Here is a 26,273-nt window from a genome sequence, read left to right on the forward strand (position 1 = left end):
CAACTCAGCTATTTTCTGTGTTGCCAGTGGCTCTCCCTTTCCGGAACCTTGGTCTCCTCATCTGTATAACGGGACTGTGCCTGTAAGCTCTTCACAGGGCAGAACGCTGAGCATTCAAAAGTCCAACCCAAAGACCGGGCTCACGAGGCTGCAAGGGAGATGGGCACTTGGGGAGGAAAGCGAAGACTGAGGACTCAGCCCCCAAGGGCCTGTGGAGACTGAAAATGAAAAAAGTTCAGCAAAGACTCAGCACGGCCCACAGACGGTCCCCTCAGCGCTCCTTTCAGGGCTACTGCAGCTGCTTGCAGGTGGACCCCCGGTAAGAAGGACCCGCGCAGCCCCAAGAAACAGAAACCTATCCCTCGTGAATACCCAGGCCAGCACACAGGTCCCGTCCACACAGGCACATGTTCCTTTGGTTTTATTTTCACCAACACACGATGGCTCTGCCACACCTGGGAAATCCTGGGCTCTGCGTTTTCCACCTGCCCTCTCTTTCCTACCTGGACAGGGCCACAAAGAAGTGTCCAAACCACGTGCAGGCACGAGACACGCTGGACAGAGCAGTTCCAGCTCATAGCTTATAATGATGCCATTTCTCCAGTTGCAAAAGAGCTTTACAGAGACCCCCCCCCCCCGCCCCCCCAGGATGCTGGAGCGCGTGATTCATGTTTTGTGAGCTCCACAAAACCTCAGCTCCCTTTTCCAGAGCACTTGGCACGGGCAGGAAATTCCACGTTTGGGACAGGGCCTTTTTGGAAGCGACTCTCAGGCAGTGACATCCAGGTCTCTGCATGGAGTAGGTTACCAGCCGCGTGTGGGGGGAAAACAATTTAAAGGACATCTCTTTCTCTCCTCCCTCCACCCACCCAGGGCTCAGATCTCATTATGGTGCCGCCCAGATACACTGAAGTGTGTGTGATATTTGGTTTCAAAAACATTCAGTCTCTTTGGTAAACTCAGAGAAAGTGGCAGGGAGCTGCCGAAGTGCGTTCTTCCTACATCTTCCGCACTAATGCTTCATCCTCTCTAATAGCCGCTGATAGACAGGAGCTGGAAGAGAGAAGTTTCAAGGTGAGACGTGCGAACTGCCCCTGTCTGTCAAGACACCGTCAGAGTCACAAGCACATGGCCGGCGGCCCCTTCCGCCACTCTCTCCAGCACATCCCGGGTGCTTTTTGGTTGGTGAGCCTTGCTGTCTTACTCAACAATGTTCTGAACTGGGATTTTCTCCGTCTTCCAGCTGGGTTCCCAAAGCCAAAAACTCGCAGCAAGCCTAAAATGCTGGTACTCTTATTATCTCCATCTTATGGAGAAGGGAAGTGGGTGTTCTGCGTCTGACCCCAAAGGCCAGGCTGGTTTTATTGCACCATGACGTTCTTATCTATATACAGCAGATGGCACGTTTGGGCCTGCTTGGGGGAAAGGCCCAAACTAGTTAGTGTACAAGGACTTCAAATCCAGGCCAGACTTACCTAGTTTCACAGAGGTCCGGGCAGCCTGAAAAAACAAACAAACAAAAAAACGCACAAAGTGTCAAGTTTTCCAGTGAAAGCTGTCCCTGCATGAGTTCACAGCAATGGTTTTGCCCCCTGCCACACTACTCACAAAAAATGCCAGGGGTGAGGGAGAGGAATGGGAATGTGTAGCTGCTGGGCCCCAGGGAGCCCCTCAGTCAGTCTCAGCAGCCCCAAGTGAAGTGTAAGCCCCAACCAACTAGAGTCTGAGGTGGATATTCCTGGGAGACCACAAAACCTGACTTCCACAGAGACCAAAGCCTAGAGCCTGGACAGTTGGGACGGCACAGGGGGTGGCCCTGAGGAGTAGGAGCTCAGAGCCAAGAACCCTTCTCAAGGGGCACTGAGGAGACCTTTCTGTCCAAAAGCAGAGGACATATTCCAGCTCTGGGTCTCTGGGGTAAGAACCACCTCCAGCCGCACCCTCTCGTCTTCTGTAAGGTGCCCATATTCCCAAGGGGCTCCACCTCACTCGAAGCAGCAAAGGAGCCTGAGTGGGGCTTCTAGGAGGCCCTGGGCAAGCTGGGGAGCAGGAACAGAAGCCCAGGAAGAATCACAGAGGCTCTGCGAGGAAAGGGAAGCTGGAGCAAGGAAGGGAGGTTCCACACACACACTTGCCCTATATCCAGAATCCTCACCACTACCCTGAAGAGCCCCAGCATCACCCGACGGGCCACATCATGGAAACCAGAGGTGACTTAGAGGCCACACTGTAAGGCTGATTCGGGATGGGTTGCCCTGGTTGGATAGATGGATTCTAGAGCTTTATCTGTTTTCACCAGCATTCTATGGGCTTCCCCATAGAATGAGGCTCAGAGGCCTTGGTTTATAGGCCTGGGTTTTGGCCCACAAAGGTACAGGGGCTGCCTGGGTTCTTTTCTCTGAACTCCACACAGGCCAGTGCTAAGGATTCCTGAATGGGAGGGAGGAGAAGTTTCACGGGAGCCCTGGGAGGGCAGCCAAGGAAGACAGGGACCCAGAGGGCCCTCCCCCACCAAGGGCCCAAGCAGAGGCACCAAGGGTGCTGAGGCCACAGGCAAACCTAGCCGCATCTTACCCTGGAATATGCAGATGCCTGTTTGAAGATTTCAAGTGCAGAGTCTGCAAGTTCATCCCCTCGTTCCTGAGGTCTGATGGCTGGCGATGAAAGAAAAGGCAACTTTGGTGAGAGCAAAACTATTAGCACGGCATTCATAGCGACCGTGACTGAGGGGCACTGTTGGGTTTCCTGCCTCACATTCGCCAATGAATTTTTCCTTTAAAATTTTTCATAACTGACAGTGGATGGAATCTGGCCCATGGGGAGAGAGCTCCAAGAAAGGTGAACGCACAGTGCAGACAGAGGCTGGACTCAAGTTCAACTTTGCTGGAGGTAAAGAGAGCTCCCATGAGGCGAGATGTAAGAAGCGTGCTTGGAACCACGTTCCCAGCATCCACGTGTGAGAAATCCGCGTCTGTGTCTGTGTCTGAGAGGGGCGAAGACAGCCAGGCAATTCAACAAAAAGAAATCTGGCTTGAGTTTCTGGGGTAGCGCGTTTGAAACCAACAGTTCCTAATTCACTTTTGGATCAGCCACCGCGATGCTGGCCACGGACCCTCTGTGGGCACGTTGCACACTAATCTTTGCTTCGAACAGTTTTCCTGTTGAGTACCAGCTGCTGTGTGGAGAAGAGTCAGCTGCAGACTGCGGGGCCATGGGATACTTTAGGGCCTTACCTGGAGGCTGCAGGACATTAGAGATGGCATAGACCACGCCATTTGTGGCCATAATGTCAGCTTCAGCAACAGGCTCCTTATTCACATTCACTACATTGTTTTTCTGGGAGAAAAAGAGACCACTGTTGAACATAGACCGTACGTATCTTACTCTCAGCAAGTGCTTACTGAGCAGTTCTGGATGCCAGAGCCTGTGCTAAGCATGAGGGAGACCTGGTGAATGGAACGGTCCCTGCCAGCCACACCTTCAGTCTGGCGGACTCTTTCTGATCCCTTGTGTGCCTCAGCCCGGTGTAATTTACAAAACACCCTTCCGTGCTAGTCACTTGGTCCTCACAGCGACATGTGGTAAAGACACAGATGTCATCGTCTCACTTAGCAGAAGAGAAACAGAGATTCAAGAGAGGCCAGGTGCCTCCTTTAAGCTAAGCGGGTGGGATGGCTGGGAACAGAAGCTGGGCCTCCAGTTCTGGTGCAGGGCTCCTTCCTTCCACTCGCCCTCAGTGCCTTACCTCTCCCATAGGAAGCGCACCCGGGTGTCTCTCTCTGTCCTTCCTGAACCTCAGGTGTCATCCCAAGGGGGAAGGAAGAACAGAAGCCTGTGACGGCATCCCAACACCCCAAAAGAGGAGCTGGGAGATTCTCAGGTGACCTGCAGAAGTCAACTAGTCATCACATTCCTACCCCTCGCCATGCTTCCTCATGGGGAAAGTGATATGCAAAGGGATGGCGGAAAGTCGGGAGAGAGGAGCAGGCAGCAGAGGCCGAGCCAGCCACATACTAGAAGAGTGGTCCCTCCATGGGGAAGCCCAGTGACCTTGCCAGGTGCAGCCAGGGAGGCCACGGGCAGCTTCACGGAGCGGGGCCAGCTATCTGTTCTCTCTCTTCAAGGTAAGAACCCCTTGAGGCAGCTTCAGAGTGGAATGTGTGTTATCAAAGTGCAGAGCAAGGGAAAGCTTGCAGACCAAGCATCTGAAGGAAAGGGCTCTTGGGATGGTCTGGCACGTGGTACAGCTCAGTGAGCCCTAGACTGGAAGGGATGGGGCGGGAAGGGGCCGGGGGGACTGATCCCTCAAGACGCGTAAGTAATTGCCTATCGTCTCTTTAAAGGGAGGAAGATATAATGGCCTCTCCCAGAGGCCAGTCGGATGCTTGATTCCTGAGCAAATCCGCAAGTTCTTATTTGTGTGCTGCCACAGTCTCGCCTCATTTCCCTGAAAACCCTTTTCTCTTTTCTTTCTTTGGACAGAATGCACTCAGAGATTCAAGGTGCATCTTCAAGACTGTGTGTGTGTCTAAGGCTGGCCCAGGGGCAAGAGAAGCCCTGGAACCCCAGTGACGGTGCCCGGCCGGCTCTTTGGTTCTGAAACACACTCACTGAGCTGATTTCCAGCTTGTCCCCCTGGAGAGACTTCAGCCGCACGAGGGATCCGATGCCTCCGCTGACCAGGATCTCATCGCCAATGTGGTATTTCAGGATGTTGGCAAGCTCTTTAGCATTGCCTGCGGGTTCATGGGAAAGAAGGGAGAGCAGAGTTCATTCCAAGGCTGGTCACTGGCGTGGTCAAGGAGGGCCCAGAGGGGATGCGAGCAGTGATGCCCGAGATGGAGAACTCCCTGAACAGGTAACGAGCACTCCTTGAGCACCTGCCATGTGCTCACCCCTCAGACCACCCCCCCACCTGCCTAAGGCTCAGGGGGAAAAGGCCCATGTCTGTGGCCCTGCATCTGCCTCGGCAGTCAGGGGGCTGATGGGCTAAGCGAGAGCTCTCTGTGATGCCGAGAAGGAGTTAATCCATACTCCTCTAGGAGTATGACTCATTTTTCCATGAGCTAAATATTTGCTTGGAAAGCTAGGAACCTTTCCAGCCCCGGCATCTGGGACATTTCATCATCAGCATGGCTCCCGATGGTTATAACACAGTAGTGAAATATTTACACGTTCTGCCCTCAAATGCATATTCTGCGGCCGCTGTTTCCTGAAGGGAGAACTTAAAAGAGTCAACAGCTGCAGTCTGGTTGGGGGGGCTGTGGAGCCGATGAGGTCAGGGCTGAGGGGGGCATTCCCTCCACGGCGCCCCTCCCGTCACGTCTCAACATTCCTTCCAGCCCACATCAGCTCCTCCACCAACTGGGGAGAGCATCCGATTGCTCATAAAGGTGCACAGGCATTTTCCAAATTAAGTGTGGGAGGCAATGCCTGAAGCCGCCAGCTGCCCTCTCCTCTCCATCACGGCCGCCCCGACACTCACAGTCCCAGCCTAGTGGCTAGATTTCCCCAGGGCCTGTGGATGGCTATTTCCAGCATCTCAAAACTGAGAACGGGGGAAGTTTTAAAGCATCTTGGAGAGTTCACTTGGTTACTGACAAATCCACATCAGTGCCCGTGGGATGGAGACACCAGGTACCAAGTAATTTCCAAACACCCACAGCCTGGCTGCCATGGATTCCCATTCCACGAAAATACTGCCGGGAGCTGCTGCGCCCAGCCGGCCCCCGGGGGTGCGAGAAGCTTCTTTCTTCCGAGACATTTAACACCTGGATTGACCTCTTACACCTGGACAGCCTTCCGTCTCTGTCTCCCAGGAGGGCTGGGGGCTATTCCTGCCCGTGGACCTGGCGGAAGGTGTGTGTGTGGGCAGCCTTGGGCACACCAACATCCCACCCCGTCCCTGCTCCTGCACGACCGAACACACGAGGGAGGCCGAGCAGGCCCGAGGCCATCGGGGAATATTGCAGTCCTGCTGGACACAGAGAGGATGGAACAAGTTTATGTTCAGAAGGAACTTCTCCCCTCTTCTCGGGAACATACGTCAGCATCAAAGAGACAGGCGTTTACCAGGCAATAAAGAATCTTAAACAGAACACAAGTTCAGCTCGGGGCTGCCTGCAACCTGAATTTCCTATTCTCCTGCTCCAGAGCAGGAAGGAAGGTGTCTATGATGTGGGCCCCAAGGTCTGGCCAAGGTCCTTCCTCCTCCTCCTCCTCCTCCCTCTCTTCCCCCCCGCCCCCCCCCTCAGGCTCACCTTTTTGTGAGGTGTGTGTGTCAAGGGCAAGCTCAACACTGCACCCCCACCCCACCCCCTCCTCATCGTAGCCATCACCGAGAGAGGACGCATGCCCAGTGCCCAGCAGCACATTTATTCCGCACAACACACAGCAAGGTGCTCTCATTTTTCTAATGGGAAAACTGAAGCTCAGAGAGGTTAAGCAACTTGCTAGAGGTCACTCAGCTGGTGAATGTCCGAGCCAGGATGGGAAGCAGCTTTGAGTTAATCCCAGAGCCCAAGCTCTGAACTGTGAGGATTACCTCTGAAACATCCTCAACTAAATTTCTCAGGGCCAGGAATAGCTTGTTGGTAAAGCTTTTATCCCAAGGGATGTTTCGTGAAGGTACATGGCTTCATTATCGCTGTCCTCAGTGGCAGACATGTCTCAGTGACCAGGCTGGCTGTTACCCACTCAATGCCTTTCTACTCTTCTTTGCCTTGTATGGTTCCCAGGGAGGCTGATAGCTGTGAAGCACATTGTCCAGGCTCCTTTGCCCCGTGTCCCCCCAACTCACAGCTGATAGGAGGCCCACGGCAACGGGCATGCGGGAAGAGAACGAGGCTACGGTAGTCCTGGCCCCTTGCCCTGGTTCTGCCAGCAGCTGCGTGTGGCTCTGGCTGCTGTCCTGTGTCCCTCCTCTGAAGCTCTGGTTCTCCCTGTCCCCTCCTCCACCTTCCTCCCCAACCCCAGGCCTGGGTGTCATCACCCTTTGCTGGTCCCTTCCTCCTGCCCATAGTTTTACAAACAGTCTCCTCATTAAGTTCCTTCCAGTGAAACGCTCTGTAACGTGCCACCTGTTTCCTGCGGGTCTCCTGACCGATACGGTCACTTTAGAAACCATGGAAAATGTACTTCAGTTGGTCTTTACCCAGGAGTTTGTTGAGCTCTCCTGGTGGCATGGCCTGGAAGGCTTCATTTGTAGGAGCAAAGACCGTGTAGACGCCTTCCCTGTTGAGCATCTCTGTCAGCCCTGCAGACTGGATGGCGGCCACCAGCATGCTGTGGAGACAGCAGAGAAAATGTCACCTGCCTGTGGTGGGGAGAGGGGCGGTCACGTTCCCAAATGCCTCCCCACTGTGGGTAGGTGGGGCCCAGCACTGGAATTCACACCCCTGGCTGGTTTTCACTCCCTGCTCGTACACAAAGAGGGAAGATTCCAGTCTGCATCTTCTCTCCATAAATGCTAAGCTCAGTCAAATGGCCGGAAGTCAGAGGCCAGAGAGGGAAGGAGGAAGGGAGAGACCGGCAGCATGGCCAACCCACAGACTGGCCGAGCCACCGGGCCCTGGGAATACGATTCAGGGAGTGCCTGGCTGGTCTCCCAGACTCCAGTGTCAGAGCACCCTGTGGTAAGTGAGCAAGTCAGAAAAGGAGAGAGAGGAGCAAGAAAGCAAAGCAACACAGGGAGCCTGAGAAGGAGCAGCTGGGAGTCTCCAGGCGCCATGAGTGGATATCGTTCAGAGCGAGATTCATCCCACACTCAAAACCAGGTGCTCTCCACTTACTTGGGACTTTAAAAAGAGAATATGATGTCTTCCTCGGACTTCAATATAAAAATGTCACCCCCTCCCTGTTCCCAAGGATGTGAGGATCACATTCCCAGAAATAACCCTTTTTATCAACATAAGCTTCCAGTCTGACCTTCACCCTTCCCAGATCCCCAGCCTGGAAGGTGACCAGTGCACCGTCAGCATTAACTGAATCCCTGAGGAAGTGGGGAGCTTGACAGATAGCTGAGACCCAACGTCCTGCCCCAGCATGACCACTTGGGAGAAGCTGGTTACCTGAAGCGATTGTCCCCCTTTAGGACATCCATGACGGTCCCCATTGGGGGGGTTAGCATTCGGTCCATGGTGAAGAGTGTCCCATACCTGCCCCTCTTGTCATGGGCGGCAATGCAGCTGTTCTCGATGCACAGGCTCTATGCAAAAGAGGAGCAGAGAAAGGGCACGTTATCCTCCCACATGGGGGCCTCATAATTTGGTCAGGACATGTGCCTGCCGATGGCTTCATCTGCAAAGATCAATGAATATACACTGGTGTGGGTCATTAAGACTAGGATAAAATGTGTTTTCTCCAGAAGAGAAAAAATAAAAACTGTGTTGAGGAAAAATGGCTATCAGGCCCCAATAAAGATATAGAGAGGTCCCCTAATGAGAATATCCCATCACACGTGGTGTCCATCAACAGTGGTCAAATCAATAGATCGAGTCTATTGACTCATCTATGTAACAGACGACAACCATCTTTAGTCAATGGTACTGGATGGTTCCAAGGAAGGAATGCATTGTGATGTGCTTCCTGTTTGATATTTTGTTGGGTTTGAAGACAGAAAAGAGACTGGAGAAGAGAGAAAAGAGCCTTTTGGACCAGGAAGGGCTGTGCTCATTCAGTTAAGGGGGCTTCTGTTCACATAAGCCAAGGATTTAAAACCTCCATTCCTCCTCCCCTGTTCATCACTCTGAGCTTGAGGCTGACGGCTGCCTACCCAGACAGCTGAGACCGCTGTGTGGTTTATTCCCAAAGAGTGCCAGCAAAGGAGATTCTAATTCTTCTACAGTTTCCCATTTTGATCCTTTCAAATAAGATACTTTCCAGAAATTCCTTCCTTCCTTATTAGAAATCAGTATATATATATATACACATACATACTCAGGCAAGCTTCTGTTTATTGAGATTTTATGTGTGTGTGTGTGTGTGTGTGTGTGTGTGTATATATATAATAGGTATGTATATATATACACACATACATATACAATATATTCGTATATACACACATACATAGACATAGAGATAGACATACATGTTCTTTTACCATTAATACAGCTTCCATTTCTTAGACCTGAGACAAAGAAAGAGGACAATTGGGGAACCAGAACTTACATTGCGATAAACAAAAACTCTCAGTTTTTTGCCACCTAGAGTGTTGAGGGTCTGTCCATGGTACAGATACTTGGAGGCCAGCTGCTCTTTAATCAAGTGATTGAGAAGCAAATTCTTTGTGCGCGCATCAACGTTAGGGGTTCCATCTGTAAGGGAAGGTGTGCGTAGGTCCAGAGGCATGCTCCAGAAAGGAAGAGAATGAGAGACGAATGTAGTTGAGAAGGCCAACCCTCCTTAAGTTTGGAAACGGGAGATTGAGAAATGCAGTAAGGCTGCCAAATTCCTTAACATCTGCCATCTTCTACAAATTAACCAAACAAAAAGCTCTAGATAATCGAGGGTGTTTGGAGATTTGCCCGTGGAGGGAGGGGAAGGCATGGACACCATTTGGCCCCCTCCTCCGCCTTCCCCATGACCACAGCTCAGCTGTATCCTCACTCTGACCTTCTGATGATCACATGGGCGATTGATTCTGTACATAAAAAGACATGAGAGTGCTCTGCTCTCCGGCCAGATGTGAACTTTTGAATTCTGGGGACCAGATCCCCAAAATGCATTCTCTGCTCTGCCAAATGATGTGCCAGAGCCTCCGAGGTTTCTGTTGAGCTGAGTGGGAGTGCTAACATTCTGCAGGGTGCTGGCAATCAGGGAGGAGGCTGCAAGAGGTGACAGTGGTGGGGGGGGGGCAGCTACCCCAGAGACAAACTCCTGGGGCTGCTATCGCCATGTTACCTTTGAACACGGAATTCAGGGGGGCCAGGAGGGTCACCCGCTCGTTTCCAGAGAGATGAGTGCCGAGGCCAGCTTGTCTGAAAAGGTCAACAGCTGTGGAAACGTCCGACTCTGCAGCCAACTCAAACAGCGTCTTGGCTGCAAGGAAGGAGAACGTAGGTTCAAAAGTTAGAAGTGCTGTTTTCATTTATCATCTGTCCACCCCGGAGCGTGACACACACCAGCAGGAATGTCATCCCACGAGTCAACAGCCCTCTCAGCACTGCTGGGGCGCAGCGGGCTCGTGTCATCAGGGCACTGGTCGCCCAGGTCTCACTGGGCAGGGGAGTGAGGGGAGGTGCAGGCGAGCCGGGGCTGGCCTCTGTCCCCACCCTTGGTCAGGGCACCAGCTAATGCCTGCAGCAGGGCAGCACCATCCGTGTCATGGCTTCTGAGTAGCAGATAATGCCAGCAACCACACCCATACAAAGTCTTCTTCTGGTTTGGTTTCTTTCCTGTGAAATTGCTTCACTCCTGAGCAACCGACCTCCCTCGAAGTCCAGAATGGGGCTAGCTAGCATGCTGAATGAAACCCAAGCCAAAGTCCATTCAGTCATTTCTCCCAGGGTCAGCAACTCTGGGATGCTTGGGCATCACTGAGAAGGCACATGCTCTGAGGTCAGCAAATGGCCCTCTGTGCAGGCAGATCTTCTGAAAGGCTTCTTCTGTGATCGAGCGGCTCCCTCCCCAGCTCCCTCCAACCTCCCTTGAGCTTCCTCCACTGCCTCCAAGGAAACGCCTGGACTCCTAGGTCGGCAGCTCAAGATGCTTCAGTCCCGGCTGCAACCCAACAGGGGCCCAGGCCCTTTCTCCTGAGAGGCTGTGAGCTGCGTGCAGGCAAGGAAATGGCCCCCCAGATCCCTACATTCCCCAAGTGTCCCCACCCTGGATGCCAGAGGGGACAGGAGGCCTGGAAGGGCCATAGCCTAGGAGGCCTGGCTCACCTGAGTCTGGGATGAGCAGCTCATCGATGTAGTGGATCACACCATTGGTGGCCAGGATGTCTTTGTTGGAGATGATGGCCCTCCCGTTGATGGTGAGCATGTCACCGCTGCAGCCCACCTCCAGCGTAGTGCCCTCCAGGGTCTCCACGGACATCCCTGCGACGATGGCTTCAGCACACATGGCTGACTTCAGGATGTGGTTGTTCAGCAGGTCTGGGGGTCAAACAGGACACAGGTCGAGTCGGTGCTGGCTCCAGGCTGATATCAGAGGCCAGCACACAGCCTCCATGGTTGTAACGATTCTATTCTCTCTGACGCTGCCCTTCAGATGAGGCTGGGGCACCACACAAGCCCGGGTCCTCCCCTCCTCCTGCTGCTGCCCCGAGTCGAGCCCAGCTCCACGGGCAGACTGCCTGAGTCTGAATCCCAGCTCGGCCACTCACTCACCAGCAGTTGGGGCCCCAGACAAGTCACTGAACCTCTGTGAGCCTCAGTTTCCTCCTCAGGGGAGATGAGCTCGGCATTCCTCTCCTGGGGGAGGTGTAAGCTCTGAATGTGAAGTACCCAGCACGGTGCTGGGCAACAGTGAATGCCCAACACGTGTTAATGGCTGGCTCATTTGTACCTGAATCTAAGGGGAATTCTCTTACTGGTACCTGAACCTCAAAGTGAGTTTACCCTGGGACTTTTTATCGACAGACCTTTAGAAAATGTAAAATGTGGGAGGCAAAGATGGAAACTATAGCAAATGAGAGTTCTGGGAGTATTTGCTCACTTTATCTGTTTTTGTTCATTTTACCCAAGGGTCTCCTAGTTGCCAGGACCTTGCTTAGGGGCTGGGGATAGTGACCAAAAAGACACGGTCTTTGCCACTGCATTCACCCCACCCATAAATCATAAATAGAATCCTTTATTTACTTGTCCAAGAGCCCTTCAGGGACAGGACAGAAGTTGGGGGCCCTGAGGAAGCTGCAAGAGGCAGTGGGGGGGGGGGGCGCATGACCCCAGCCACGCAAAACAAGTTCCCAGATGGCCACTCAGGGCCCTTTGTCTTATGTTCTCGCCACAGAGGCGCGTCTCAATCTGTGCCGAGTGTGAGAACCAAAACCGCACAGTCACGGACAGGAGGAAGCACTGAGGACCTGCAGAGTCACAGGGCTGCTGCAGGGGTGTTGGGGGCCTTGAAAGCCAGTGCTGACGCCCTTCGGCCAGTGGGAGAGAAAGGACAGCTGGGTCGCTATGGGAAAGAGGCCTCGGGATTTAGCTTCTCAGGGAAGGAAACTGAAGGCAGGGTGGGGTAACCCACTAGGGCCACTGGAAGGGAGAGCAGGGCCAGGGCTGGAAGCCAGTCTTCCAACAAGGCACGCCAGCCCGGGCCTCTCGCTTGTCTGCCAACCCACTAGAAACAACAGAGCCTGTCCGGCTGCACTCCTGTCCCTCCGCCTTCAAGCCCGCCAGCCAGAGCCCTGTGCAGAGGGCTCTTGCTTAGAGCAAATGGGTTACTGAGCAGGAAAAGGCAGATGTGCAAAAGGGAAAAATTAGTCTTTTTCTTCTCATCAGGAATTCTGATATCTACAAAGATGCAAATGTGTTCTGCACAAAACAGGTGTTATGGAAAGAATAGCTCTGAATGGCAAGTTCAGTGTGCTGAGATGGACCCAAGTCTCAGCTCCTCCAGGAAGCTTTGGGACGCCTCGGGCTGCAGGTGCCCATGAGGGTGGGGGCATCTCTGTCACCAAGGCCTGTCTTCAGAACCCACGGCCTGTCTTTAAGCCCAGCTAGGCTTAAACTTCCTTGAAGGCAAGTCTGTACCACGTTCCCTTGTGTGGCCCCAGTTCCTGCCACACGCCAGGCACAGAGGCGCCACAACATCTGGACACAACAGATCCCCATCTGTGCTCTCAGAAATGTGCCCTTACCCGTCGCTGCATGGCTGCAAGGAGAACATTTTACGTTTACAGGGTGTCTGAAATGCAGTAGGTATTGTAGATTGTAGATTTCAAAGGTGCGTTTAAATAGATTCAAAAGAAATGATGTCACCCCTGGATTATAGCTGGGATGACTAAGTGGGGTTGGGGTCCACAGGGGACCTGGGACCAACTCCTCTCTGCAGGAGATTCGCGGTCAGCAGGAGCGGCTCAGCGTTCGTGGAGCTGAAGGGGGCAGGGGCAGGGGGCAGAGAGGGCCGGGCATCCCCTCCCCTCCCTTCTCTCACGTGCATGGTCCTTCCAATAATCAATGCACCCCTAGCTAAGCAACACACTGAGGAAGCACTGAGGGACTCTGCTATGAAGTTGACCGTAACTGAATTTAATTGTAATTTTTGATTATCCATGAGGCCCCTGGCCAGACATAGGAAGAATTCAAGGGTCAGCACGATGGGTTCATTTCCAGGATGCCAGAACCTGCCATCTCCTCCCCACACCTCCAAGCTGCTGCCCGTTTGGATGCCCTGCTCTGGCTTTGATCGTTCAGGCCTTTAGCTCTTTCTGAGTCTGGCCAGGGCCTGCTTTGGACCTCCAACTCTGCCTTGCTCCTCAGCCCAACTGTGTCATTAGACAAAGGTGGCTGGATTCTGTATTCACTCCTCCAACCATGGCTCTGCTCTGGCTTCTGCAGAGATGGAGCCAGCTGGGAGCAATGAGACAGGATGTCAGGTGGCATGTCTGTCCTGTGACAGGATGTCAGGCCACATGTCTGTCTTGGACAAGAGCAGGCCTTAGGCTCAGTCTTGCTGCTCCGATGAGGGGGCAGGAGGAGCAGAGGGGTGCTCACCTCTCAGGGCCTCTGGGTCACCCAGGATCCGGTTCAAGGTTTCAGCAGGGATCTTCTCGAAGGCCTCATTGGTCGGGGCCAACAGCGTGAACTGGCCATCACCTTCAAGCAGTGTGTTGAGCCCAGAGGCAGCCACGGCGGCCTGTGGGGAGGGGAGAGGATGGAGGTTTCCCTAAAGGTTCTGGGATGCTCCGCAGACAAGAGGCACACACGGTGTCGCCAGTCTTGCCTCCAAGGGCCTCAGGCTTGTGTAGAAGCCCAAGACGAGATGGAGAGCCGAACCAAAGCTTACCTCTCTGAGCTTTGATGAGCTCCTACCCCTCTGGCCAGCTCTCAGTGACTTCACGTCGCTTTGTCCTTCCCACCCCCACGCTTTGGCCCCACTATTCCCTCTGCCCTTCCTTCTTTCTTTGCTTCTCTGACCCCTATTCCTTCTTTGGGACTTGACTGAAATGTCATTTCTCTAGGTAGCCAACCTCCGATCGCCCCATGCCCACCCCCACTCTGCAACTGAGAAGGGGTCTGTCGCCATACTCTTAGGGCTTGCTGTCCTCACGTTGTGTAAAGAACTACTGGCTATACTACCTGGGTGAGCTCCAGGAGTGGGAGGGTCCCATCACCCGCATCTACAGAGCAGCCAGAATATCTTGCAAAAGCATCAAGTGCCTCCCTGTGCTCTCAGGATGAGGACACACTCCTATGCCTGGTCTGCGGCCCCACAGGACTGGCCCCTGGTGGCCCGGCTGCTCCCGCCTCATGCTCTGTCAGCGTAGTTGTCTTCATTCCAGCCCTGCTGGCCTCCTCCTTGCTCGACCTGTTCCCCTCTGCTGACCATGTTCTTGACCCTGTGCTTTGTTTAACTGGCCGTTCTCATCCTCTAGTCCTCAGCTCAAAAGTCACCTCTTCCAGAGAGACCTTCCCTGACCATCCAGCGTCAACTGGCCTCCTCTGCTCCCTACTCACTGACTTTACAATGCCCAGCACAGTCCATGGCTACCTCATGTGCATCTTGTCTGTCTCCCCAGGAAAAAATAAGAAGTGCCACAGAGGACACAAATTGGTCCATCTTGTTCACCTGTATACCCCTGGCACACGGAACAATACCTGGGAAGTAGCAGGTGTTACTAAGTATGGGTTAGTGGGAGGAAGGATGGGCGTTAGGGGGATCCAAAGAGGAAGAAGGAAAGAAGGAATATTTGCCAAACCTAAACAGTAAGAGGAGGTTACTCAGCGGGGTCAACCACGGTTAATCAAAAGACGTGCCCCCAACTTTGTGGGGACATCATTCCCTTGCAGACCCCTGCCCTTGGAGTGACCCAGAAGGAAAGCAGGGGGAAAGTTTGGAGAGCAGAGTCCCCTGCAGAGCCACTTCCTGAGGCTACCTCAGAGGCAGCCCAGCCCCAGGGTGTTTGTCTCTCTGTGTTGGAGATCTCCAGGGGAGGAACTACCCCACCCCCCTTGGTGTCCTTTGTGGTCAGGAAGTTCTCCTTGAATCAGGGCAAAACCCCTGACGGGGCAGCCTGTGTTCACTTCCTCTCAGCAGCCACTGCCAAGAGCAATGCCTGCCTGCCACTCCAGTTGTAAGACAAATGCCTGCTGGGAAGGGCAGAAGGAACAGTACTCGGTGGCCAGGTCAGAAGCCAGGCCAGAAGTCAAACCCAGCCTCCCATGTCCACATTGGTGGCCTCACTGCCGGTCTGGGTTCAAAGGAGACACGGGTATGGCTGCAGCAGGGCCCCATGGTAGGAGCATGTGTTCCAGAAGATCAGGCAGCCTGACATTATTCTAGTCCCACGTATGGGAGCCACTGCCTGGGAGGAAGGGCCCTCTCCCCTCTGGAACCCGCAGTGCGTGCCCAGGCAGCCTCGGGCTCAAGCGACCTGCCCCGCTGCAGCTGGAGACCATGGAACTTTCCAGGGGAGTCATGAAAGGAAAGCTTGACAAAGGAGAAGATGGGCAGAGACATTTTTTTCCAGCAGAGGATTATGATGTTTCATTGTGGTCAAGCCGAGCATCTGGTAAGTGGACCCTTCCTGTTCGTGGGCACTTAGAGGAGCTTGTTCCATGTCCCCTAAATGCTCATGAACATGGAGACATCCTCTGCTTCTCCCACACAAGAAGGCCCTTTGGGGAGGTGGTGTGTCCCCAGGTCGGCTCCCCTCCCAAGGCAGTCCCTCACCCGAAGGGTCTCGAAGGTGTCCTCGATCTCGATGATCTGCTGAATGTTGTTGGTGACTGTGGAGATGACCTTATCGATGAGGTGCACCACACCATTGGTTGCGTGGTGGTCAGCTTTCAGCAGCCGAGCACAGTTGACGGTCACGATCTGCCCAGAGAAGAAATGAGGAGGAGTGGTTGACAGATCGGAGGCACAGGCCTGAAGCCCCAGGAAGGGAAAACGCAGTGCAGAAGGCAGGTTCCACACCCGTGGACCCAGAGGGCCTGAGGAGACGCAGACGCAGGAGGCAGGAATTACCTCCGGCCAATCTCACCTGCAGGACAAGACCCCAGAAACCAGCCCCACATGCGGACCAGGGGCAGGCTTGGTGTGGACACAGGGAAGTGTAGCTGGGGACTCCCTACCCCATTGGGATAGTGGTGGATCTGGATGTCCGAATTCTGGTACATGGAGGTGAGGGCCATGCCGTGTTTCAGCTCATCCGTCAGGACTCGTCTGTTCACCATGTGGTAGCGAAGGGCATTGAGGAGCTCGATGTTGACGTTGCTCACCAGGGAGTCCAGCACTTCCTAGAAGGAAGGCCGGAGTTGCACTTAGCTGCAGACCACATGTTCAAGGGGGGAGGTTCTCGTTACCCTGGGAAAGGCGCTTCTGAAACCCCAATGGCCCCACGCCTCCATTCTGCCAAGGACCTCTCCTCCGTGAGCACCAAAGTCAGTCTGCTGAGCTCAGTTGGACAGATGGGGCACTGGAGGCAACCTGGTGAGGTGTATTTTAACTCGGGTTCCCTGGCTTTCTCTGAGGGCTCAAGGAAGACGTTTCCTGAAACAGTGGGAAAGCACTAAAGAGCCTCATCCTTCATGCCCACAAGCACCCCCCTCTGGGAAGTAAGGCAGGCATCTCACAGCTGGCAAGGAAGCCCAGGCCTCGTTGCTGGGGGCGAAGATGGTGAAGCTGCCTGGCCCTTCCATCTCGGGCCTCAGCTTCTCTGTGCGGTCTGTGTACAGCTGGGTGGTGGTCGAGCCGACGACTCCCAGGGTCTCGTAAAGGTTTGAGAGAGGTAGGGCTGTGGGGGCAGAGGACAGAGGAGGCACAGGCTGTGGGGCCCACCCCAGGCAGACGGCCCCCTCCCTGGGCTGCAGAGAGCGTGGGTACAGCTGCAGGACAAGTGTGCAGGAAAGCCCAGACACGTCCACTGTGTCTCAATGTGCCTCAAGCTCGTCACGTGTGTCACACGCTTCTTAAGGCGGCTCCGTAGGTCAAACGCCTCCCTACTCGGCCTCAACTAATTGGTTATTTTTCATCTTTTAGCCATACGCAAGATGAAGCTTCTGTTCCCAGACATTTAGAGAGTACCAGCAGGAATGGACATCGGAAATAGATATCCTTATTTACACACCAGGCCTTCTGATTCATCTAGTTGTCCCAACCGGGTTCCTAATGGCCTCTACTAGAATGAAAGAGCATTACAGACCTTCCAGGTTCTTTGTATACTTACAAGCAATAAAATGTTATGTCCCACAAGGGGCCTTCCCCTCCCACAGTGAGCTCACCGTCCATTTCAACGGGCGCGAGGGAAGGCTCAGAGGCTGAGCTCCTCTCTGAGGCCATTCTCCTTTCTCCACTGCCTATTTCCCACTTGCCTTCCGCCTGAGCCTCCCACCATGCCAACCATGACCTCGAGACCTTGGTACCAACCAAAGTGCCCCTTCCTTTTAAGTCCATCTCACGTGCTCAACGAATCAACAGCAAGTATTTCATAGTTAAAACTCCCACTCTGCACAGCCCCTGGGGATATGCCTGATAGCTGATAAAATTCACAGGGGCCACACAGTCTTTGGCCATTGGTGGTTCCCTATGCCATTTCCGGGTGATCCTGCCTGGTCTACCGCTCTTCTCGTTGGACTGTGATGAGCCAAGTTCTGACAGAGGGAGGAGGGGTGGCTTCGTGCTCCAGCCTGGCTCTCTGGCAGAGCTGATCAGAAATCACTCCTAGCCAGAGACAACAAGGCCAGCAGCCCATGGCTGGGAGGCCAGCACAGGCAGGCTGGAATTGGAGTCTGTTCCACTAGCCCCGTGAGGAGGTAAGCTTACATAGGAAGGAGCAGGGCGGGAAGCTCCGTGTTCCCAGCTTCCATGCTCTGGCCCTCGCACGGAGCCCAGAACCAGAGAGCACGTGGGGAGCATGTCCATGCAGCTTTGTATGTCAGACCCGCGCCACCCCCCCTCTGCCGTGGACACTGTTGTCTCTCACATGGGTGTTCCTCCCTCCCCATCTCCCTCCATCTGTACCAACGGGCCAGGCCTGGCTTACTCACCTGCAGGACAGCCCTTCTCTCCTGGCACCTTCTCGTACCCAGGGCAGCACTCATAGCTGATGACTCTGCAATGAGACACATGCATGAGGGGAAGGCGGGGCTCCCCTTCTCCTGGCTGTCATCAGTCCTCACTCCAGGAAGGGCGTCCACAGGCAGAGGAAGGGAAACGATGGTACAACACTGTACCGTCTTGGAGGAGATCATTCATTCTCAGTCCTATTTGTGCCTTTTGGAGCAAAGACCTTGTCACTCTTCCTCAGCTTTGTAGAATGTTCCTAATGGTCTCCATCCCTCCAGCAATGGTGGCCTGTTCAATAGCAGGATTAGAAAAGAGCCCCACCAAGAACTTATCTCCAGCATAACTCATGGCGAACCCCATGGTTAGCGTTCTTGGGCCAGCAGGGAGGAGGAAGGGGAGCCCCGGACCTGTCCTGGCTGAGTCTGCCACTAACCAACTGGGACCTCCCTTGCCAGTCCTATCTCCTGACTCCGTTTCCTTATCTGTAAAACGTACGTGTGTATCTTCCAACAGTCATGGGATTCAGTCTCTCACAGTCATTTGCTCTCCAATTCGAGGACCCGGAAAGACAGTGTATAGATGATCATCAAGTTTTTCTGTCTTTACAATCAAACTCTAACACTTTTAAAGTTAAAGTAAAAACAAAGCTCTTTTTTCTCATTTCTTTAAAATAAGAACAAAATTTTAATCAATAAAAACATTTATATGGTTTCAAATTGAAAATATACAAAGGATTACATAGCAAAGTGTCCCCCACTCACCCTCATCCCTCAACCAATTCATCCTATCGTCCTTCCAGGACCACATCATTGATATCACCAGTTTGCAAGGTTCTTTGGTACCTGGATGAAAACAAGACTGGCAGTATACAATTTGTGGGTTGTGTGTGTGTGTGTGTGTGTGTGTGTGTGTGTGCTGTTGTTGTTGTTGTTGTTATTGTTGTTTGGAGATAGAGAGAGAAAGAGAGAGAGCAAGCAGGGGAGGGTCAAAGACAGAAAGAGAGAGAAAGAATTCCAAGCAGGATCCATGCTCAGCAGGTGTCACGACCCTGGGATCATGACCTGAGCCAAAATCAAGAGTCAGATGCTCAATCAGCTGAGCCATCCAGGCGTCCCTGGAAGTATACAGTTTTAAACTTTGAAATCATTTGGCAGAAAAACTTCTCTTCTCCCAATTCTGGCCAGTATATTATGGGACAGTTGTTGTCTTCTGGAGGTCTGAAACACACAGCTTCAGCTAACCGCATATTCTGGGGAACCAAAAAGACTGAGAATTCCAAGAAATATCACAAGGAAGTAAGTGTTTTAAAAGCTTACACCTAGGAAAGACTTGCTTCTGATCAAATCCCCAAGTTTTCTCGAAGACCACTCCTGCACTGGCAGTGAACACAGTCCTCTCTGGCAGCCTTGTAACCAGATGTGAGCAGCTATGCCCTGCCCCTTCCTTTCTTGTCCCTTCGGGACAGGAGACAATTCAGACTTGAACTCGGGTTTTGACACATAGGTGCTCACCATGGGGCTCTCATAGGATGTTTAATAACCTCGTTCAAAGACAGGCGGGCAGACGGGGGAGAAATGCGGGCTTGGGAGTTGGGGAGGCTGCTCTCTATGAGCCCAGGACATTCTGCTCTTATTAATTCAACTGGAGTCAGCTCAGGGAAGCCCTGGTGAGTCATGAGAAGACGAAGCCAGGTTCATCTGTCATCCAGGAGGTGTTTCAGAGACAGACCGACTAGGATTCTCAGGCAGCCGGGGAGCTACAGGAATCGCTTTGCCAGAAATGAGTCAGTCCACTGGGAAATGGCTAAGGAGTGTCGAGCCACGCATATTCCTCTTTGCCCGGCTCCCTCCATCCTCCTGCCCACCCCATCCTCCTCCTCTCCAGCCTTCCCCTCATCCTGCTCCCTTCTAACCTCTTATCCCTAAACCCATAAGAGTTCTGCTTGTAAGGGCTAAATAGTCTCAGGACTCATGTCGACCAACCTACAATTTTATTTTCGGAAACTGAAGTCATCTTCTGCAACGAAAGTAAGATTTGACTGATGTGCAAAGGTATGCCACTGATTCTAAAGGCAGTGTGGTGTCATGGAAACAGTACTAGAGCTAGGAGACCTGGCTTGTGACCTCAAAAGTCCACTTCTCTCTCGGGGTCTCAGTTGCCTCATCTACAAAATGGGGTGAGGTTAAACTAGATGATATCCAAGGTTCATTCCAATCTCACACTCATGGTCCTAGTCCCTGGGAGTATTGTAGGGGGCAGAGAAGTTGTCTTTTGAAGGAGAGTGTCCGCTGGCTTCTCCCAGATACGTCTGGGAAGAGCTCCAAGCCTTGGGCCCATAGGTCCACAGGACACCCATACGCGGGATCCCAGGGCTCCTCTGATAAACGCCAGGGCTCTGTGGCTGGGGTTGGAGAGGTGGGATTACGGTCAGGTCCGCCAAAGCTTAGCTTCTTTCCAAAAGTGCTTGGGTGGCACTCCGTGAAATCAGAGTAGCACAGTTGGAGGATGGGTCTTCTCCTCAAAGCTCTTCTCATCCCGGGGCACCCTGTGCACCCTGTGCACATGGGTGCTGCACACTCCACACCCGGGAGCCCCCAGCTGTGCTGGCCAATGGATTCTCTCAGGGTGTCCAGATGGAACCTTTTGAGTTCCATCTCAAAAAAACGAGAGAGCTCCACAGCTCAGGTGCCTCACCAGGATTTCACGGAGGACAGAGAAAAGCAACTCAAGTGTGCACTCACTAGTTTCTGTGGCCCCGTATACATGGGCATGTGTGGGGGGAGTGGGTTCCATCGGGGAGAAATGGGGTTAAGTGTCTGGGAGGAGAGACCTACTTAAGCAGGAAAGTGTCAGCATGGAGAAGGATACTTAGGATGGAACCAGAGAGCTGCAAGGGTGTTCAGGGGGCAAAAGGGTTTCTTAAGATCACAGCTGGCTAGGGGGCGCCTGGGTGGCTCGGTAGGTTACGCTTCTGACTCTCGGTTTCCACTTCAGGTCATGATCTCACGGTTTGTGGGTTCAAGTCGTACCTTGGGCTCCGTGCTGAGAGCCTGGAACCTTCTTGGGATCCTCTCCTTCCATCTCTCTCTGCCCCTCCCCCACTAGCACGTATGCTCTCTCTCTCTCAAAAATAAATAAATGTTAAAAACAAAAAAAAGATCACAGAGACCTAGGACTCCCCTGGGATTTTATGGAGCCTAATCCCTTCTCCATTGCTTTTGGCAACATACAGATTGGGGGAAAGCAGACCGATCTGACATAAAGGGGACCCAGGGGCTCTCTCTGATGTGGCGAGAGCCTACCCTCATCAGCACCCTTCCCACCGTGCCTTGCCACGTGGGCTCTCTGCGGCCACGTCCCACATCGGCTGGACGTGGGTCACCCCCAGCAGAGCTCAGTCCGCCAGCCGAAGGCTTTTTCCTGATTAACTGAGTGTGGCTCTGCCAGGAAGCTCTCTCCTCATCCTCTCGCCCTGCTGGTCTCCCCCAACTCCCGCTGCCACAGTCTGGCATCCTTGGCACTCCCTAGGTGCGCAGGCACGGGCCATGCCCCTCACCCCCAGCCTGACAGCCTCCTGGGCCGAGACGCTGCCTCGGCTGGCAACTTCTCTACTCCCAGCCCTACCCCACAATACCAGCTCTTCTCAGGACAGGTCCGTGTGGCCCCAGAGAAGCAGAGGGCAGCTGGAAGTTGCAGACTGAGAAGACAGCCCACCGAGCTCCTGGACGAGCAGTGTCTGTCGTCAGCCCAGCGTGTGTCCTCCTTGGACTCTGGCCCCGGGGAGAACACACGTGGGAAGATGTGGCTGGGGACCCTCACAGGCTCGTGCAGCTGATGCCATCTCTCTAAGATGAACACAGGAAAGACGGACACTGTGGGGGCCTCCATCTGCGTCTCCCTAGTTTCTTGGCCTCCCTGTGCAGGGAGGACCATCTACTGGTCTCTGAATCAAATCTCATCAGCAAAAGCTGTTCTCAAGAGAGGCTCCTGGCTTTTCCTTGACCTAACACATTCCAGTAAGTAAAGACCTGAGATCAGAAAAAGAATATCCTCTAGGACCGTGAGACGCTAATATTCTCCTTCCAGCTTCCCTGGTCAGAAGAACAATTTGAGGAAGGTGAGGAAAGGTGCCCAATTTAGAGGGGCATTTAAAGGAGGAAGGCAAAGGCAGCATCGGTCCAAGGTCTAAGAACAGAGACAGTTGGGAGGCTCTCTGCCATTCCCCTCCAGAGTTACTCATGATCAGATAGACAGAAGCATTGGTACTTCTCTCCCCAAAGTCATTTTCTGAGCAGTTAATATAATAAGTTAAAACAATCACTCTCTCCAAGTGCACTGCACACTTCTGGCCGGCTGTCACGGCTGTGAACATCTAGGGACTAAGCAGACTCTGGAAGTAGGCGGAGCAAGGAATGCAGCCCGAGACAGAAGGTAAACTGCTCAACGTGTCATGATTTCCAAGCAGAATCACAGAGCAAACACAGCCCGGTATGGTCTAGACATCAGTTGTCCCTCCCCCGCCACCCCCCCACAGACTGCCCATGTGGAGTGGTTCCTTTCCTGTCCTCCTGGCTTGGAAACACAGCTGAGCTTTCTTGAGCCCCCAGGACAAAATCAAAATTGTGAGCTCCCCTATGAAAAGGGCTTGTTTAACCTACTGTCCACCATCAAAGGCCCCATCACCAACCAGCGTCCAGCTTGGTTCATGAGGAAGACAGCACCTTTAAATTTTTTTTAATGTTTATTTATTTTTGAGAAAGAGAGAGGCACACTGCAAGCAGGGGTACGGGCAAAAAGAGAGAAGATACAGAATCCAAAGCAAGCTCCAGGCTCCGAGCTGTCAGCACAGAGCCTGACGTGGGGCTCGATTTCACAAACCTTGAGATCAGAACCTGAGCCGAAATCAAGAGTCAGACTCTCAACCAACTAAGCCACCCAGGTGGCCACTGATCAAATCACATCGTGATAGACGAATCCCCCATCACACATCTATAGCACTTAACAGACAGGGCCTGCATCAGCTACCCATTGTTGCAGTAACAAATAATCCCACACTTAGTGACTCAAAACAACACACATTTATTGTCTTACAATTCTGGATGTTAGAGCCAGAAAGCGGCCTTATGAGTCTAAAACCAAAGGCTGCATTCCTTTTAGACGCTCTAGGGGGGAATCTGTCTTTTCCAGCATCTGGAAAAGCTGCGTGCGCTTCTTGGCTTGTGGTCCCATCACCCAAACCTCACTTTTTTTTTTAAAAAAAAATTTTTTTTTTCAACGTTTATTTATTTATTTTTGGGACAGAGAGAGACAGAGCATGAACGGGGGAGGGACAGAGAGAGAGGGAGACACAGAATCGGAAACAGGCTCCAGGCCATCAGCCCAGAGCCTGACGCGGGGCTCGAACTCACGGACCGCGAGATCGTGACCTGGCTGAAGTCGGATGCTTAACCGACTGCGCCACCCAGGCGCCCCACCTGAGCCTCACTTTTAATTGCACCATCTCCTTCTCTGACTCTGCCCTCCTGCCTCCCTCTTAAAAGGACCCTTACGATTATACTGAGCTCACCAGATAACCCGGGATAATCTTCCCCCCTCAAGATCCTTCACTTAATCATGTTGGCAAAGGCTCTCTTTTTCCTGGTCAGGTAACACTGTTACAGGTTCAGGGATTAGGATGTGGACGTCTTTAGGGGGGTGTTATTCACCTACCACAGGACATTACCCCAGATGGTACAAGGATTCATGTAAATTCTCACCCAAGCAAAATTCCCTGGCAGCTAACCTGCCTCCTTGGAATTTACAGAGTGGGAGAGGACCTTCAGGAAAACCTGTACGGCCAATGTGTCCGGTGAACCCCCGGTGTTTGCTCTACGTCCGATCTCAGTTATTTTGAAGTGGTTTATCCCAGGTGGCTACACAAGGAACATCAAACAAGGAAAGAAGTGCCACTGTGGGCCCGGGGACAGCCTGGCGTCCCTGGACCATCCTCTTCTTTTTCCTCATGGGACCAAGGCTGTGGGATACAGGACGGGGAGGAACAGGAGGGCTCTTGTTCAGCTTCCCTGCAGATGTCCCTGGGTGCCCTGACAACGTGAGACCTACTGGAAATGGCTCTGCCCGCTGACGGAAAGGTTCGGCCATACCCCCGCTGCCTTGGGTGCTGCAGCCTTAACACAGTGCTGAAGACGTATTCATACTTCAGCCCCTGGGCAAAGCAACGCTGCTCCCCGAGAAAGGGGTGTGCCCCGCCAGCTCATCTTGGCTTCGCGGAACCGGCTGCTGAGCTCTTGAGATGTGTTACTCACAAAATAACTTCAAGACTCTTAGAATGGACAGCTACCACTCTTAACTGCCGGCTCCCCTGCCGGCCCTGCCTGTGCCACGTTTATGATGCCTGCGCTCCAACGATGACTGCTACGTCCCCGTGATGTCAACTCTGACCCGACTTGGCCGTTAAGCAGGCCTCCCTCTCCTGAGGCTGGCACAAAGGAGGCCTGTTGAGAGGCGGCGAGGTTTCCTGACCACCGTTTCCTGCAGCATTGCTCAAGCTGCTGCATATAAAGTTTTTACGGTGACTGATCAGACTGGGGCCTGAAATCACGGAATGGGATGCCGTCTCCCCCCAAACCCTCTTTGCTTGATTAGCTATTGTATCGTGCTGGTGCTCTTTAGGACCTGAAATAAAAGCTCATGTGAATTTCCAAGTAATAAAATTCACTCAAGTCGCTAAATAGGGGCCCACTGGTAACCACTTCCTGTAATAAAATCCATATGGCAGGCTAGACAAACAGCACCAAAGACTCAGGTTCTTCTCTTTTTGGAAATGCAGCAAAACCTCCGTCTGACAATGTCGTGTCCTTTGACTGGAGGACAGTGTGTGGCCAGCCCCCTTCCTTCCTCCATGGAGTTGGAATCCAGGGCCTCCAAGCATCCAACAAGTGGCTTCAGGGTCCCGGGTCTCTGTGTGACTGGACACTGCAAAGTCTTCACCCCGAGGCCCTGGGTTTAATGCCACTTGTCTGCTTTCAAGTTTAAACTCTTCCTCCAGACTTGGGCCCCTTGGTGACCTGGGCTGCCTCCTTCCCCAAGACGCTTGGCTTCCTTTCACCCCAACACACACCTCTGCTCCAGCCTCTTCCCTAAAAATTCTCACTGCCCAAGTCGGCCCCATGCTGAGACGGTCCTCTCTGCTCCAACCACAACTATGTTCCCCATTTCCCACTCTCGTCTTCACCCAAACAAATGCACCAAGGGACCCATTTTGGCTGGAGGGACCCCTTGTCAGCTCCAGACAACACAGCCCTCTGCCCCTCCCTTTGTGGCCACCTATGGCGCTGAATTCCTGGGGGTCAGATGGTAGCTCTCTCTCTCGGGTCTCGGTCCATGTACACATGTGAACCACAAGCCTGCTCCTTCTCAGTCTCTGAGAATGGGGACGCGTTCTACTGCCTCACCTTTCCCTGCCTGAGGCCTCTGGACCTCTTCCAACTCAGCTCCTCCGATGTTGCATGTGATGTTCCAGGAAGGGACCCTCTTGTCCCGGATCATGAAGTTTTATATCAACTCATGGTTTCCTATCCTCATTTCCTGTTTTTGAAGTCGCCCAAAGCAAAGGCCACATGGAAGAGTTGAATGCGCACGCAACCCCTTCTGCCTCTGTAGGACCGGGTCAACGGCTGGGGCTGGGCATGGGGCGCCGCATGACTCCATGCTACACCTCACTTTCCCCCCCACAGCCTAGCCGCCCATTCCCTATCTACCCCAGGCTTCCCCTGTGCTCACTGGCGTAAGGTTGCTGTGCTACCACATCACCACCTTCTTAAAGCCAGACCTTCCCCGAGGGAAGAATGGGCCATCGAGAACATTTGCCAACACACAGCTATGCGGCCTATGCCCTGTCCTGTTACATAGATGAGAAGGGTGTAGGTACTGACAGCCAATAAGCCAAGGTTATGACTCATCGTTGACAGGGGTATCAGCCGGGAACTGCTGAGGAACGTTACCCAGCTACGGTTAACTGGTAGGCAAATGCTTCTACACAAGGCTGAACAAAATACCACAGCCAACACCACTCCGAGGCCAGCTTGACATTACAGGTG

General features: G+C 53.2%; 1 protein-coding gene and 1 long non-coding RNA gene across 3 annotated transcripts in view; one reads left to right on the top strand and one right to left on the bottom strand.

Annotated features, from left to right (window-relative positions):
- Positions 1-406: 406 nt before the first annotated feature.
- TGFBI (transforming growth factor beta induced) overlaps positions 407-26,273 on the bottom strand; it is a 34,424-nt gene continuing 8,557 nt past the window's right edge. Inside the window, exons 1-16 of one of the 2 annotated variants that reach the window (XM_058735997.1) lie at positions 18,342-18,360; positions 18,156-18,220; positions 16,743-16,903; positions 16,242-16,406; positions 15,838-15,984; positions 13,659-13,800; positions 10,884-11,096; positions 9,901-10,038; positions 9,169-9,314; positions 8,070-8,206; positions 7,154-7,284; positions 4,612-4,736; positions 3,234-3,336; positions 2,575-2,654; positions 1,476-1,500; positions 407-1,053 (exon numbers count right to left, since the gene is read on the bottom strand). In XM_058735997.1, the coding sequence (XP_058591980.1) occupies positions 1,013-1,053; positions 1,476-1,500; positions 2,575-2,654; positions 3,234-3,336; positions 4,612-4,736; positions 7,154-7,284; positions 8,070-8,206; positions 9,169-9,314; positions 9,901-10,038; positions 10,884-11,096; positions 13,659-13,800; positions 15,838-15,984; positions 16,242-16,406; positions 16,743-16,808 (1,659 nt within the window). In that variant the 5' untranslated portion in view covers positions 16,809-16,903; positions 18,156-18,220; positions 18,342-18,360 and the 3' untranslated portion in view covers positions 407-1,012. Of the gene's footprint in view, positions 1,054-1,475; positions 1,501-2,574; positions 2,655-3,233; positions 3,337-4,611; positions 4,737-7,153; positions 7,285-8,069; positions 8,207-9,168; positions 9,315-9,900; positions 10,039-10,883; positions 11,097-13,658; positions 13,801-15,837; positions 15,985-16,241; positions 16,407-16,742; positions 16,904-18,155; positions 18,221-18,341; positions 18,361-26,273 lie in introns of those variants that run through there. The other variant, XM_058735988.1, reaches the window with a different exon arrangement.
- LOC131515265 (uncharacterized) lies at positions 15,192-17,376 on the top strand. Its single transcript, XR_009263533.1, has 2 exons — positions 15,192-15,676; positions 17,149-17,376. It is a non-coding gene; the product is annotated as an uncharacterized LOC131515265 (long non-coding RNA).

The sequence above is a fragment of the Neofelis nebulosa genome, chromosome 1 (genome assembly GCF_028018385.1).
Source record: "Neofelis nebulosa isolate mNeoNeb1 chromosome 1, mNeoNeb1.pri, whole genome shotgun sequence".
Classification (NCBI taxonomy): domain Eukaryota; kingdom Metazoa; phylum Chordata; class Mammalia; order Carnivora; family Felidae; genus Neofelis; species Neofelis nebulosa.